At 47.1% G+C, this 16,992-nt stretch overlaps 1 protein-coding gene across 2 annotated transcripts in view; it reads right to left on the reverse strand.

Annotated features, from left to right (window-relative positions):
- The window catches only part of Prpsap1 (phosphoribosyl pyrophosphate synthetase associated protein 1), a 34,582-nt gene extending 18,414 nt beyond the window's left edge, over window positions 1–16,168 (reverse strand). Inside the window, exons 1-3 of one of the 2 annotated variants that reach the window (XM_057775753.1) lie at window positions 15,915–16,168; window positions 14,495–14,547; window positions 8,853–8,919 (exon numbers count right to left, since the gene is read on the reverse strand). In XM_057775753.1, the coding sequence (XP_057631736.1) occupies window positions 8,853–8,919; window positions 14,495–14,547; window positions 15,915–16,084 (290 nt within the window). In that variant the 5' untranslated portion in view covers window positions 16,085–16,168. Of the gene's footprint in view, window positions 1–8,852; window positions 8,920–14,494; window positions 14,548–15,914 lie in introns of those variants that run through there. The other variant, XM_057775754.1, reaches the window with a different exon arrangement.
- Between the last annotated feature and the right edge of the window lie 824 nt (window positions 16,169–16,992).

Here is a 16,992-nt window from a genome sequence, read left to right on the forward strand (position 1 = left end):
GCCTTTTACTACTGAAGAAAAAAGTTATGGGAAGACAATGAACCATGGCAAAGAGCTTGTGCTAATTTTTTGGGAGAAATTAATAGCAACTATCCCAAAAGTGGTAGACTTAACCTCATAAAGAGAACTTCTTGGATTCTTCCTAGAATTGTACGTGATGCTCCAATAACTGGAGCCCGTACGTTCTATACTGATGCAAATAAATCAGGGAAAGCAGGTTATAAGTCAGATGAATTGAGTAAGGTGGAACAAAGCCCTTATAATTCTGTCCAGAAGGCAGAATTATATGCCATTCTTATAGTGCTAAGGGATTTTAAAGAACCTCTTAATATAGTTACAGATTCACAATATGCAGAAAGAGTTATCTTGCATATTGAAACCGCTGAATTTATACCAGATGACACAGTGTTGACTTCATTGTTTATCCAGATACAAGACATAATCAGGAACAGGCTTTGTCCGACGTACATAACACACATCTGGTCCCATACAGGTCTGCCTGGTCCTCTAGCGCAAGGCAATGCTGAGATTGATCAATTATTGATTGGAAGTGTGTTGCAGGCCTCAGAATTTCATAAGAAGCATCATGTCAATAGTAAAGGCCTAAAGAAAGAATTTTCCATTACATGGCAACAAGCTAAGGACATTATAAAGAGATGTCCTACTTGTTCTTTCTATAATCAAACACCGTTGCCTGCAGGGAGTAACCCAAAGGGTACTAAGAGAAATGAAATCTGGCAGATGGATGTGTTCCACTTTATGGAATTTGGTGAATTAAAATATGTACAGCACATCATAGACACGTATTCAGGTTTTCAATGGGCTACTGCCCTGAGCTAAGAAAAGGCTGATTCAGTAATCACACATCTATTGGAAGTTATGGCCATCATGGGAATACCTGCACAAATATAGACAGACAATGGTCCAGCATATGTATCTAAGAAAATGAAGCGCTTTTTTGCTTATTATAATATAAAACACATTACAGGTATACCACATAATCCCACAGGTCAAGCAGTTATAGAAAGATCAAATCGTACTATAAAGGATATGCTGAACAAACAGAAAGGGACTGAAAATACCCCCAGAAATAGATTACATAATGCTTTATTGACCTTGAATTTTCTTAACGCTAATGAGAAAGGAACGACAGCAGCAGAAAGACATTGGATAATGGAAAAGTCTGCTGAACTAAATCAACCAATTTATTTCAAAGATGTGCTGACCTCTCAATGGAAGCCAGGAGATGTGCTACATTGGGGAAGGGGTTTTGCTCTTGTTTCCACAGGAGAAGAAAAATTGTGGATACCATCAAAATTAATAAAGGTTCGATTTGAAGAGGAGAAACCTCTTGGAAAGGAGAAATGACAACTCATCCACAATGATGATATTCCTACAGGTGTTAAGAAAAACATATAGAATGGGGGCAGGGTTCTGTTCTTATCTCCACAGGAAAACACTCATCTTTGAAAAATTCAAGGGATCCTGGATGTTTGGATACTGACAGATGGAAAAATACCTGCCCAACAGGAACTATCAAGAAAACTGAATAAGTTGTGTAAGTAAAATATACTAAACCATATTTCTAAATTTATAGATCTGGTTTTGAAGTTGGACTCTGGCTCAGTCCCTCTCCAATTCCAAGCCTGTTGGTAAGAGAAAAACCCAGAGTTTCTGGAGTTTCTGTCTCATGTCAAGAGCCATGATAGGGGACAGAAAGAAATATGAGTTTAGAGAACATCTTTGCTTTTCTTCATATCTATCATACTTTTCATTGAATATATCTATCATGCCTTTCATTGAATATATATATATATGTGTGTATATATGTCTATATGATTAATGTTTAAGTTTTTCACAATGAGTTTTTCCTGAAGTGACATTTAAAGTTTCCAGGAAGAAGATGGGGCCCCATAACAACGACTCCACCTGGTCGATATGACGTCATGATACTGATAGCGCTACTACAAGACCTGTTTTGGGTACCAGCTGCACAAGACGATCCCAACTTGGTTAGCTGAAATGGTGCACATCTTATACAACATTCTGGCCAGACCTGCACAAAATACTCAGAGACTATTTGCAATTTTAAAAGACATTGATCTTGAAATTTAACCATCATTTTACTTTCACAGGATCCCCCAGAAAGAACGTCGCCCCCATGACAGCTGGAAGTAACTCTAGAGGACAATGTCCCCTCTCCCAGTAAAGTTTGCCCTTGGGTTTAGGGACATCATTTAGGGGTTGATTATAATTGATATACGGTTGAGGGTTGGGGAAGGAATTTTATAAGCTCAGGGATCATTTGAAAAAAAAAAAAGAGGGATAATAGATTGGTACTTGTTGGTACTTGTGAGTTATTGTTTTGAGACAAATGTATTGGTATCGATTCTTATATATTGATACAAAGTGAAATTATATTGACTATTGTATGCATGCATGTTTCTACCTCTGTTTAAAAACATTTTTTATGTATTGACATATATTGTATATATTTACCATATTGCAGTGTACATTTCTACCTCTGATTAAGATACTTACATATTGCTTGTGTATTGATATATATTTACCATACTGCAATGTATATTTGTACATTGTTTATATTTGGAGGTCATTGTTCTCATTTGTTTCACAGTTGTTTATTGTCTTAGTCTTTAAGTTAGATAGATATTGAGAATTATATAGATCAATAGTATTCTAAGTTTGTCATTTATAATTAGACTAATCAGGTTCTTTAGATAGAGATTATACTCAGTATAGATAGATAGAAAATGGCCTTTAATCTAACTCAGAGTTTTGTCGTAGTGAGACACAATTGCTCCTGGCAACACCACTCTATTCCTGAGAGAATGTTGAGCACCAAAGACACTCCACCTGGAGCCTTTCTTCTTGGCTGAACTGGCCTTTGGGTAAAGAAATGCCCATACCTAAACCTCTGACAGAAATAGAGTATCTGTGAATGGAAAACACAGGACTGTCATATCCTGCCAAGACAGGGTAAGATAGTTTTGACAAGTTTCTTGCCTTTGAAAATGGTGTGTCAGTTATGTTAGGCCTTAGCCAAAGTTGGTTGCTTCAACGCTGCAAACGTGACCTTGGGTGATTGCCCAGGTAGCTAGTTGTCTCTGTGATTTGTTGCATGTTTTGGAAGTTGTTTGATTGCACTTCTTAATTACCCAGGTAACATTATTTCCCTTCTCAGATCTTTGATGGGGTTGAAGACTCTATAAATGTAGTTACTTTCGACTCATGACTTAGCCAAGCTATTAATTATATAAGACCTAAGCTAGTTAGAATAGGATATTTGTACTTATTGTATATAATTTCATAGTAGGTTTAGAACTCTCTTACTTAAACAAAAGGGGGAGGTGTTGCGGGAGATCCTTCCGCTCCTCCAGCCAATAGCCGCTGAGATACCAGCCCATTGGGGTGTGGTCTCTTTCCCTATAAAAAAGTGGCTACTTCCCTCCTCGCTCTCTTTACTTCCTGCTCCAGTTCAGGCGACTAGACTTCTTCCTAATTGCGCAGAGGGCTGTTGTCTGGGACGGTGATCTGTAAGTTTATTCCCCTTTAAATAAATACCACCCTATTAATCACAATTCCAAACTGGTGTGGGATTGTTTATGACTTGCGCCTTCAACAGTTCTTTCTTTCCAAGGGAACAGTGTTAATTTAAGGCTAGCATGAAGGATCAGAAGACAGTCTTGGTACAACCAACAAAAAGCAACCAAACACTTTCAAGGCACTTGGGAATTCCTACCATTGGGCTAATTTTAGTTCAACCATCAATTATGCATGGAGCAATCTGAGTTTATCGCTCGGTGAGGCTGGGGACAAACAGCCAAGAGGCACCCCATCTTGGGAGAAGACCAGAGCACACGACCACTCTTGCCATAGGCATTTATCCTAAGCAGCATACGTAATTCAAGTAGCAATGTTCCTCATCCAAAAATATACCTCCATACTTATTCTTCCCTTACCAACATTATATACACCGAACCTCAACAAGAACCCAAGCAGAGCTGGAAGAAGATAAAGTTTAGCTGGCCTTGTTATAGCATGTGCTATACACATCGGCCTGATGCCACGGGTTCTGCAGAGCACTAAGGGAAGGGCCAGCCAATAAGAACTGACCTTGAGATCCCGATCTCGGAATTCACCATTTCCTACATAATAATCTTACTTTCCATTTTTCCTCTTCCCAGTAACATACACCAAAACATTCCCCACCATGGTCGAGCATGGTGACGTGGCTCTCTCAAAGCCAGCTCTCAGGCAGAAGGAGGAGGATTTCTGTGAGTCTGAGGGCAGCCTAGGCTACACAGTGGGCTCCAAGCACCCAAGGCTACGGAGACCCTGTCTCAAAAACAGAACAAAAAGAGTAATATCCTCAAGTCCTCAACCTGTATCATCAGGAAAGTGACAATGGAGCCTTTGTCTTGCTGAGACAAACTGAACACAGGCAGTTGTTTTGTGGCTAGCAGGGTTTAGAGGACTTGGCAGGCAGCCTCTGCTTTGTCTGTCAGGAATGTTCCAAGCTCATCCTGCTGGTTCTTGTAGTCACATGTGTAAGTAGGACACGCTTAACTACCTCACCAACAGTCTGTCTCTCTTTAGGGTAACTATACTTCACATTAGACTCAGCTCTGACGACTCTCATTTTCAATAAACAGAAATTAATTTGGGGTAGGGAAGTAAGACACAATGTGTAGCGTGTGTGTGTGTGTGCATAAGACTGTTTGGACCTGAAAAGCACTAGTCCCACCCCCTTCACCAACTGACTAGAGCAAGTTAGTCCTATGCGGATTCTACTCAATTTTTTTTTCCTGATTTTAAGAGACAGGGTTTCTCTGTGGCTTTGGAGCCTGTCCTGGAACTAGCTCTTCTAGACCAGGCTGGCCGCGATTCTACTTAATTTTTAGATTATTTGTGTGTGTGTGCATGCAGACCCACACATCTTAACACCCGTGTAGGGTCCAGACTGCTGTCGGGCTTGGTGGAAGGGACTCATTGGCCTATCTTGCCCTCTACATGGTGTTTGTCTTTGTTTTTCGAGACAGGGTTTCTTTGTGTAACAGCCCTGATTGTCCTGGAACTCACTTTGTAGACCGGGTTGGCCTTGAGCTCACAGAGATCCTCCTGCCCCTACCTCCTGAGTTATGGGATTAGGTGTGTGGTAAAGTGCAGTTGTGACGCCTGAGGACCTGAGCTCAACCCCCAGGATGCACACAACAGCACAGAGAACCCCCAAGAGTCGGCCTCTAACACACACACACGCGGTGGTGCACGTGTGCACACACAGATCTAAAAAGACATGGGGGTTGGGAGAAGATAGGAAATACCTGGAGAGGTTGGGTTTTGCCTTGATGTTGCCTACTTTTAAATCCCTAAACTGAAGGAAGGAAAAGAAAGTCATCTATCTCAAGACAGGCACACATCTGTACCCAAACTCCTCCTTCAAGGACAGTCTGGGCTACAAACAGAGACACTGGGTTTAAATAAAATTCTTCTGGCTGTTCACCCAGACTTGGCCAGCCTGAGACCTGTGCCAGCTGTTTGTTATCTGATCACGCTGCTGTCTTCTGTCACGGTCCCAGGTCACTCCACGGTCACTCCACAAGCTTGGCTTAAATATTTGTTCTGAGCACTCTTGGCTTCCGCGAGAGGCTAAGAACAAAACTGTGTCAGGGCAAACCTCTACCGCAAAGGGCCTTGGCTGTGCTCTCCCACTGAGACCGGCACCCGGATGGAGACCCCCAGGGAAGGACCAAGTAGGACGTGTAGCTCAGTGCTGGAGACCTTGCCTTTAGATGCACAAAAGGAAATAAAATTTGAAAATACTGAGGATTTTTATTTTTTTGCCCAGACAGAGGACTGTGACTCCCACACTGACAATGACACATAAGAATAACCTGGCTACTGAGGGAACTTCAGGGGCTGGAGAGATGGCTCAACGGTCTTCCAGAAGACCCAGGTTCAGTTCCCAGCACCCACACAGCAGCTCACAACTGCTGGAACTCTGGTTCCAGGGAATCTAATATCCTCTTCTGACCTCAGTGGGCACCAGGCACACATGTGGTACACAGCAAAAACACCTATATGCATAAATAATAGTAATAACAAATGATTTCAAAATATACAGAATCCAAAATTTTGAGTCAATACAAGGAGGGCACATGCCTAATTTAGGAGGCTCACTGCTTTCTGCTGCGGTTGTTTTGTTGAGACAGGGACCCACTATAGCTACCCTAGAACTCACTATGCAGACCAACCAGGCTGGCTTCAGCCTCCTGAGTGCTTGGGTTAAAGGCCTGAACCGCCACATGCACAGACACACAAACACACGTAAATTAAAAAGTAATTCTTAGAACCAAGCTGGCGCCTGCGCCTCCTGACTGCACCTGCAGCGTGACTTGCAGCCTGAGGCTCCCAGTGCCACGATGCTCTGCATCGTCCAGCTAATGCGTCACGTGTTCTGACACAGCAATGAGAAACTAACACAAAATAGTCTCGGGAACTGCGTCAGGCAAGTCTCCTGTGGGCTTGGTGGAATAAGGCTTGTAATAAACATTTAGGAAGCAAAGAACAAGAAGTCGGAAGCTTGAGGCCAGCTTGGGCTAAGGAGTGAGTGACACTGTCTCCGAAAAACAAAGCTGTTTTGCTGGTCTGGTGATACACACCTCCATCCTAGGTCTCAGGAGGTTGTGGGGAGCAACTTGAGCTGGAAGCTAGCCTGCGCTGCAATCAAGATCCTATTTCAGAAATCAGAAGAGACTCAGTCCTGTCAGGTCAGTCCTACCACTAGAAAAGCACTCGGCCAGGCAGTGTCGGCTCACCTGTAGGCCCCGCCACTGGGGAGCCAGAGGCAGGTGGCTCTGAGTTTGAGGCCAGCCTGGTCTACAGACCAAGTTCCAGGATGGCCAGGACTACACAGAGAAACCATTATCTCAAATAACAAAAACAAGCAAACAATTTTTTTTAGAAAGAAACACAGTGGAATAGCCTAGTGAGTCACTGCCTAACATCAAGACTTGAATGTGGCCCCTGGCGGTTAAGGGAAATAAATATCAGAAGACACCTTGCCCAGGCGTCAAGAGTCTCAACCATCCAAACACACCATGAAAACAATCTAACAGCTACACTTAAGGGCTGCTCACAGCCGGCACACTAGTCACCCCAAAAGCAGCCAGCATGACATTCCAGAAGGAAAAAGGAAAGCAAAGCTCCAGTTCCGGCTTCTACTGCAGCCCAAGGCTTAGTGCAGCCAAGAGTCCTCAGTGTCTGTCTAAGATGCACCCTTGTGCCTCCACAAGCCAGGCAGGGCAGTCAGAAGTCTCTTTGCCCTGGCCCTGTCTTTGGACTTAGACCTCTGTATTTGGAGGACGATTAGTGAAAACGCTGGGCCGCCTGGGGCTGAAGAGCTGCGGCTCTGTTTTCACCCTCGGACAAGGGCTCCACAGTCAGGTAGTCTAAGGGCCTAGGATTTCATGAAAATTGCTTTCTCTCCTGAAGAATCTTGCATCAGAGAAAGGAGATGACAATGCACCACACTGCTCGCTGCCAAAGGATAAACCGAAGGCAGCCCAGAGCAGCCATGGGACCAGGCTCTTAAAGCCGAGGAGGACCTAGGAAACAAAAGCCTCCTAATCATACGCTGTTTGAACCAACTATCAGCTCCTCAGGGAAGACATGTCTAGGCAGAGCTGCAGTCTCAGGAGTCAGCTGTCTGGTGGAGACAGGGTTAGAACAGAGACAACATCAGGCGCACATATGTATCATCATCAAAACCCCGCAGCCAGAAGAAAGACAACAAGGCACTGAGACTCAACTAAGACGGCCCTGGGCCTACACCTAGCAGTGTCCAGGAAGACTGCAAAGTGCTTCCCATGCTTCCTCACTGAAGGTCCCTCGTCCAAGGCTGGTAAAGGAGGAAAAGCACAGGACTGCGTAACCCATTTCCCTCAGGTCTCCTCTCTTATATTCCGGACGGTGCTAGGGATTGAACCCAGGACCTTGCACATTCCAGATAAGTACTCCACCCTGAGCTATTTCTTTAGTCCCTTCTTTCTCACTTCTAAAGTGCATGTCAAAACCACTGGGGAGGCGGTGAGAAGGCTCAGTGAGTAAGGATGCTAGCAGCTAGCACTGATGACGCGGGTTAGATCCATCCCAGGACTCCCGGGAGAACAAGAGAAGGTCTTCCTCCACGCTGTTCTCGGCTCTCTTCATGTACACGGCACACAGAACCCTCACCTCCATAATGGTCTTTTTTTTTTTTTAAAGATGTATTTATTATATATACAGTGTCCCTCCCGCATGTACACCTCCATGCCAGAAGAGGGCACCAGATCTCATTACAGATGGTTGTGAGCCACCATGTGGTTGCTGGTTCCAGGTTCTCTGGAAGAGCAGCCAGTGTTAACCTCTAAGCCAGCCCCCTCCATTAAATAAATGCTAAGATTTTTTTTTTTTTTTTTGCTTTTTTTCTAGGACAGGGTCTCACTAGGTAGCCTTGGCTGGCTGGAATTTGCTATGTAGCCCAGACTAGTCTGAAACAGAGATCTGCCCATCTCTGCCTCCTGAGTGTTAAGGTTACAGGTGTGTGCCACCATGCTTGGCAATTTCATTTACTTTCTGAGGCAGGTCTTACTAAGTTGCCCAGTCTGGCTTTAAACTGGTTCCATAGTCTAAGAAGGCCTTGAATTATCCTTCTGCTTTGGTCTCCATCCAAGCGCCAAGCACAAATTTATATTTTAAGACAAAACAGTAACAGAAACCAACCCTGGATTGTTGTTCACATGAAAAGAAAGTTTCTCAGAGGAAATGGACTCCCCAAGGGCACCAAGTCTCACCTGGGTATTGTCTGTATAATGAAAATATCTTGGCCACGAACAGACTCTTTGATTTCAACTCTTGTTTCTGAAGGAAAAAAAAGTGTTAGAGTTTAAACAGTCCATGGTGCAATAAACAGACAACAGGTAGAATAATAAGGATTCTAAACAGTGCTGCTCCCCCACCCCAGGACAACCCAAGTCTTAGCTAAAATACTCATACACAGAGTGGCCAGGCTGGGGGTAAAAGACAAAAATCAAGAAAAATGTGTCAAATAGTCCAAACCATTCCAAAAACTATCACCAAACGAAGACATGAACGAGATGCTGAAGGAAGGGGCTGCGACAGGTAATGAAGTCGAAGCTTGACGAGTTAGCTTTCTACACACTCAGGCATCCATGGCGGGCCTGGGCTGGTCCCGGAGGGTACCGAGACCAATGGGATGGTGCAGCATGCCACAGTCAGGTCACCAAGAGCAAGGCAAGAACAGCAGCTTTACAGGAAGTGGGGAGCACTGGAGACCACTCGGGACGCAGAGACTATGAGAAAGGAGACGCACAGGTCAAGAAGCCAGAGGGCCAACAACACAGAGTTCTGGGTTTCTTCTTAAACGTGAAAGGAGCTTGGTGTGGTGGCACACGCCTTTAATCCCAGTATTAGGGAGTCAAGCAGATCTCTGTAAGCCCAGGCCAGCCTGGTCTACAAAGCAAGTTCCGGAAGAGCTATGTTTGGGAGAAACCCTGTCTCAAAAACAACAGAACAAAACAAAAAGAATCCCTGCTGAAGCTTTGTGAGGGCTGGAGAGATGGCTCAGAGGTTAAAAGCACTGGCTGTTCTTCCAGAGAACCCAAGTTCAACTCCCAGCACCCACATGGCAGCTCACAACTGTGTGTTACTACATTTCCTGGGGATCCAACACACTCACATAGACACACAAGCAGACAAAACACTAATACACATAAAAAAATGTGAGACACCCAAAGCTGGGGGTGGGGGAGGCTGCCGGCCGCCGTGAGAGACGAAGGACGGGCAAGGACACCGTGGAAAAAGCACAGAGCTCAGGATGTGACCCACCCGACTGGAGACCAGGGGGTGAGGGGCAGAACTGACTCCAAAGGGCCCCCGTTTGACAATCTAGCCTGTGGTAGCACAAAGCTGAGCATCTTAATCTAAAATCTGAAATCCAAACTATTCCCAAAGCTAAAACTCCTGGGATGCTGTGGACTCTACAGCATCTCAGATGTGCAATGCATCACCAGTAGTCTAGATCTGCAGCACTTCCAGTCCCAGCCTTTCAGTGCAGGAAGACCAACCTCAGCTGAAGAATATCTGCTCTTAGGTTTGGAAGTAGCTGAGTAGTGAACATTTCCCTGGCACGGACAAGGTGAAATCCTGGATTCAATCCCTTCAACTAGTCCCCTACCACCCCCTAAAAAAGACCTGAAAGAATGGATAGAGTGGGCTAGACAGAAGGCTGCTGACACTTGGAACAGTTCCGATGCTGCAGTCCCAGAGACGACGAGACCCACAGCAATGACGTAGAGGAAGGAGAACCTCTTCAGCATCCTCTCCTCCAGCCTCCCAACCCCCAACGCCCATTGGACAGCCTGGGAGCCAATGCCCTTTCCTAGCCTCTTGACACCACACCTCTCTCTCTCTCTCTCTCTCTCTCTCTCTCTCTCTCTCTCTCTCTCTCTCTCACACACACACACACACACACAATCTTGAACGAAGAAAGCTGCTTAGAAGCTGGCTGAAGGACACAGGATGCTAGTTAAAATGCATGACTTTCACACATTCTCTTAGTGTGCACTCCTTAAATGTCCATCCAATTGTCCTCTCTTGTCCTGGATCCCCAGATATCATTATGACCCTGGACTTGCCGGGCGGTGGTGTCGCACGCCTTTAATCCCAGTACTCGGGAGGCAGAGGCAGAGGCAGGCGGATCTCTGTGAATTCGAGGCCAGCCTGGTCTAGAGGGGAGTTCCAGGACAGGCTCCAAAGCTACAGAGGGACACTGTCTCGAAAAAAAACAAAAAACAAAACAAAACAAAAACAAAAACAAAAAAAAAGACCCTGGGCTTGATTTTGGTTTGGGAGGCAGGGCCTTACTTGGTAAACCTGACTGATTGTCCCCCTGTATAGCCCAGAATGGACTCAAATTCATGGTGTTCCTCTTGCTGCAGCCTTTTGAGAGCTGAGATCACAGGCGTGAACCACAACACCTGGCTCTTCAATGTCTGCTTCCGCTCAAATAAAAGCAGGATGAGGCCAGGCAGTGGTGGTGCACGCCTTTAATCTCAGCACTCAGAAGGCAGAGGCAGGCTCATCTGAGTTCGGGGGCAGCCTGATCTATAAAGCACATTACAGGACAGGCTCATCTGAGTTCCAGGGCAGCCTGGTCTACAAAGCGCATTACAGGACAGGCTCATCTGAGTTCCAGGGCAGCCTGGTCTATAAAGCGCATTACAGGACAGGCTCATCTGAGTTCCAGGGCAGCCTGGTCTATAAAGCGCATTACAGGACAGGCTCAAAGCCACGCAAAGAAACCTTATCTTAGACTACCCCTCCCCAAAAGAGCAGGTTGCCCTGAGGCATGGAGGTCTCCTAGATTATGCAGGACAGTCAGGTACCTTCAAACGTTCATGCTAGAATTAGTTTTCCACACAGGGCCACTAACTCAGCGTAATAATCCATACATTTGGATTAAAAAAAGAAAGAAAACAGGACAGAATTTGAAAGAGAATCATGTGTATGTGTGTCTGTGTATGCACACGCACAGGTAGCCGTGAGTGTGGGTGCGTGTACCATCAGATGTCTTCTCCATCACTTCCACCTACGTTCTCAGCTCACAGCACTCCTAGGCTGGCTGGCCTGTGAGCATCTGCCCCGCCAGCACTGACATCACCCAGGTACAAGCACCACTACTAATCCATCTCCCATCTCCACCCCCCACCAAAGAGGAAGTTCAGTCCTGTTCAACACCAGACTGCTCATGCTATCATTTGATGTCCTGGAGAGATAAGCCTAAGACATATTTACCAAACAGAACCCAGAGTAGAAGACATTCTATATGTCTCTCCTCTACTTGTTACACTGTTATGTGCACCCGAGTGGAAGGAGGGGACAGCAAGGACAACAGTCAGAATCTAAAGAGACAGGACGCCAAGGACACAGACCTCTAATGCTGGAGAGTTCACACACGTCAGTGAGTACAAGCACTTGTTATGCAAGACTGATGATCTGAGCTCAGTCCCTAACATGCATACACAGGCATGCAAACATAAACATGCGTACACACAACACACATGCATGGTGACACACAGTGCCTGGTATCCATAACCACAGCACTCCTGTTGTATGTGCAAAGCAGCAGGAACAGTAGGAGACCTGCTTCAACAAAATAGGAAAGAACTGAGCCCCAAAGCTCGTCCTGACTTCTGCATGCACTCACCCCCACACCTGCACACCACCACACATAAACAAAACTTGAAGCGCTATCTACTTGTAAAAATACGCCAGCTTTTGAGGTGTGATGGTTCCACATGGCTAAGACAGGAGGACCCCAAGTTCCAGGCCTGGGTGTCAAATTCTATTGGGCCAGGGAAACAATGCAATAGCATGTTAAAAACAAACAAACAAACAAAACCCAACAAGCTGGGCATGCTGTGGAATATGACTTTGAGAGGTGTCACAATTGTTTGTGCTGTGGGATATTCAGTGATGCAAAGATGTGCTGCATTCTTTTATTTCATTTGTTTAGCTCTGTGAAGCAGTATTGCTTTGCCTGCCTAAAACAGCTGATGGTCTAGTAAAGAGTTGAATGGCCAACAGCTAAGCAGGAGAGGAACAGGTGGGGCTGCCAGGCAGAGAATAAATAGAAGAAGGAAGAGAAGAGGGAGGCATAAGAGGAGGAGAGGAGGATGCCTAGGGCCAGTCACCCAGCCACCCAGAGGTTTCTGTCCCACCAGGACCCACATCCGTTTAGTCCCAAATAAATACACAAAGGCCTACATTAATTATAAACTGATTAGCCCAGGAGCTCAGGCTTCTTATTAATTCTTACAACTTATATCAAAACATAATTTTTGCTTGTTTATTTTTTGTTTTTTATTTTTCAAGACAGGGTTTCTCTGTGGCTTTGGAGCCTGTCCTGGAACTAGCTCTTATAGACCAGGCTGGCCTCGAATTCACAAAAATCCGCCTGCCTCTGCCTCCCTAGTGCTGAGATTAAGGGTGTGCGCCACCACCGCCTGGCTACAACCCATAATTTTTGTGTGTGTTAGCCATATGGCTTGGTACCTTTTTCAGCGAGGCAGTCACATCTTGTTTGCTCTGTGTCTGACTTCCTTTGCGTCTGGGTGACGACTGTGCTAATGGGCCAATCAGTTTATAATTAATGTAGACCTCTGTGTGACTTTGGGCTGCAGGACCGGGAGGGACAGAAACTTCAGCAGCCAGCAATGGAGTAAGAGGAAAGAAAGGCCTCTAGCACAGAGAAAGGTAAAACTCCAGAGGCAAAGGGTAGAAGGATAATTTAAGTTAAGAAAAGCTGGCTAAGCCAGGTGGTAGTGCATGGCTTTAATACCAACACTTGGGAGGTAGAGTCAGGTGGATCTCCGTGAGTTTGAGGTCAGCCTGGTCTACCAAGTGAGTTCCAGGACAGGCTCCAAAGTTACAGAGAAACCCTGTCTCGAGAAAACAAACAAAACGCTGGCCAATAAGCCAAGCAAAGGCCAGGCATTCATGAGTAAGAATAAGTCTCTGTGTATTTACCTGGGAGCTGGGTGGGGGCCCCAAAGAGCAAAGAGTAAAAATAAAACCCAACAACAGGTACATGCCCACAATCCCAGACCAAGGAAGGCTAAAACAGGCAGATAAGGAACTCAAAATCATCCTCAGTTCTGTTGCAGGTTCCTGGAGAACTCAGCCTTGACAACAGAGGCCTGAGTCTCAGTAGTTTAAGGTACCTGGTTCCAAGAAAAATGGAGACCACCCAGGCCCCACCCGGGAACAGGTCATCCAAAGAAAATTCCTAACGTTCCAACCACTGTAGACACCCGTCGTTTTTCCACCAGGACAGCCCAAACCAAATGTCAGCCAATCAGGGGTCCTGAACATTAGAAATCCCTCATCACCCCACCTGGGCTACTATAAAAACCCAACCCTAACTGAGCTAAGGGCTCTCTGATCACTGCAATAGGTTGGACACACGGAGAGACAGGGTTTGCAAACTTGTGTAAGAATGAAGGCTCTTTGCTTTTACAGACAAGACTCGGTCTCCTAGTTGGTTTTGGGGTGACTCCGTGATCTGGGCATAACAGTTCCAAATCAACAAGGGCTGATCCAGCAAGATGGCACAGAAGGTAAAGGCACTCAGTACTGAGGCTGATGACTCGCATTTGATTCCTAGGCCCCACACGGTAGGAAGAAGGAGCCCAAAGCCCGTGTGGTATTACTGGAGACGCAGAAGCAAGAGGATCTTGAGTTGAGGCCTGGATACCTATCTATCTAATGGAGAAAGGAAATGAAGCCAGAGTAGTGGGCATGCTCACTATCCCAGCACCAGGGAGATGGATCAAGGTCATGCCAGCCTAGGCTATGAGACGCTGCCCAAAGAACAGCAACAAACGCTAAATGGAACAAAAAGACTCTAACTTACCTCCATTGGTCTCCTGGTACACAACAGATTTCCCCAATTCAGCACCAAGACGCCTATTACACAAGAAAAAGGGAGTCGGGGATTAATTAACCCAGCATTCTGGAAGCTGAGGCAGGAGGATTGCTGTAACGTGAAGGCCAACCAGGACTTCACAGCAAAACTCTCTTAAAAAAAAAAAAAGGAAAGAGCACAATCATATAAACGCAGCAAAAGCTCTACACGTGAAATAACACACTGCATTTATAACAAGGTTTGTTATACAACTTTAAGGCTTTCTGAACCATTAGCATAACAAAAAAGGCAAACCACTCATTTTTAAAGCCTTCCCTTAGGCTTACTCAAGGCAAGATCATAACTGAGTAAATATGACCCAAGGTAAACAAACAGAGGCTTCAGAGTGAGCCCTGTGGTTGGCCTTGGCCAGAAAGATCATAAACAGGGCTTAGAAACTGAAAGCAGGCAGCAGAATGCAGACTTGCCCTCCTGTACTCTCTTATAAGTGCTAACACAACAGGTGGAGATAAAAACTCCCGAGGGAAAATGACCTTAAATGTTCAAAGTCAAGCCATTTAAGCCTGGACAGACAGGTGAGGCCAGCATCTGGAAGGCTAAGGCCAGAAGGTAACAGAGGCTGGCCTGGGTCACAGAGATCTTATCTCAAAAAACAAAAACTAAGGATGGGTGTGGTGGCGTAAGGCAGACGATAGTTCAAGGCCAGTCCGCCCAGAGCCAGAGCGAACAAGCCTCTTCAGCAGCGAACAAAACCCAAAGAACGAGTTAAACAACGTGGGGACAAATTTGGTTACATATTTCTAAAAAGTTTATTTTAAAAAGGGCCCTTAAGGCGCTTTATAACAGGGGTCTAGTTTTCTCTAAAGGAGAAAAGGGGTCTTACACGAGACACGTGCTATCGGGAGCCCCTGGGAGGCATCGACCTGCCAGACTCACCTCCAATATTTCCCACTAAGCTCAGGCTCACACTCCCATCCCTGTCCCATAGAATCGCCAACATTTTACAAGGTTAGAAAAAACAAAACCAACCAACCACCTCCCTCAACTCAGTGTCAGCGAGGTGACGACGACAGGCAAACCCCCCAAGGTCCCCTAAAGTCACACCTGCACACACCCCTAGGCAAAGCCTGTGTGTGTGTGTGTGTGTGTGTGTGTGTGTGTGTGTGTGAACTGATCAACATACTTGGAATCATAGCTCTCCCCGCCCACCCCACTGTAGTTCCGAGTTCCTTCTCCCTGCCCTTCCAACGCCTTCGGTCCGAGGCTCGACCCACCGAGCCGGTCTCGTTAGGGACGGCTGGAAATGGCGACGGTCACCTCCGGGCCACAGGGAATCTCCCAGGGGCCTGGGATGGGAGTCGGCCCGAAGCGTCTGCCCCCGGACCGACCTGAGACCGCCCCGGCTTACTCGGTGATGCGCTTGGCCAGCTCGGTGCAGGCGGCCGTGGAGTTGGCCGAGAAGACTCGGTAGCCGGTGCGGGCGGCGTTCATGGCCGGCGGGGCGGCGGGGCGAGCCCGCGGGAGGCGCAGGACCGAGCACGCGGACAGCGGGGGCGGCAGCAGCAGCCTCCTGGGCATCCTCCGGCCCGAAGCGCGGGGCCGGACGCGGGCGCAGCTGTGACGACGATAGCGGCGACCGGCGCGGGTGCGGGAGGGAGGGGGCGGGACACCCACGCGCAGCCGCCGCCGCCCCCACGCCTCCGCGGAACCCAGGCCGGCGGCTAGAGCGTCCTCGCCGCCGCCATCTCGGAAAAGGGCGGGGATGGCGGCGTCGCCTCGAGAGCCAGTTCTGACGGGTGCGCTACTGGTTCGCGTGGACGCTTGATTTTTGAGTCTCCCGGGACAGGTATTTAACTTCACGGTTTTGGGTGGTGCAACCAGCTTAGTAGAGGCCTCGGACGTTTTCAAAAGTATTTTTTGCCAGGAGTCAAGATGTCCGCTTCAGGGCCCGGAGACAATCTAGCCTGGCGCCTCTATGGTCAATCGGCGCTCGGCTCCCGCCCCTTGCCCGAGTGCACAAGCCGGGCTTTATTTTCGCTGGATTCCGGCAATCATCCTGAAATGCTCCAGAGCCTCGTCGTGGAGCCGTCCCCCAGGCCCTACCCGTGTGTCTGCACGTGAAGCGAGCTTGCATTCCCGCCAGTTTGGCTTCTCAATCACAGCCGCCCCTGGCCCCCAGCAGCAGAGACCGCTTCAGCCTAGGCGAGCCTGGTGCGGACGCGGGACGCCCGATGTGAAGCCATTCCAGAGAGACATTTGTGTCTCTAGACCCCAGAGAAATGGGGGTTTCTTTACCGGGAACGTCCGGCTGGAGGAGGAAAAGGCACCAGCAAGGGGGGTAACTTGTCTCCCGCAGAGAGATTTCACCCAGCTCCCATGATTTAGCTCCCACAGGGAAGGCTCAGTGGTCAGGGGGCAAATTCTTGGCCTGCTCTTTAAATTTTAGTCCGGATACACGCTTGTGGGGTTCCCTTTCCCCGATGTGG

This window comes from Chionomys nivalis, chromosome 7, assembly GCF_950005125.1.
Source record: "Chionomys nivalis chromosome 7, mChiNiv1.1, whole genome shotgun sequence".
Lineage (NCBI taxonomy): Eukaryota > Metazoa > Chordata > Mammalia > Rodentia > Cricetidae > Chionomys > Chionomys nivalis.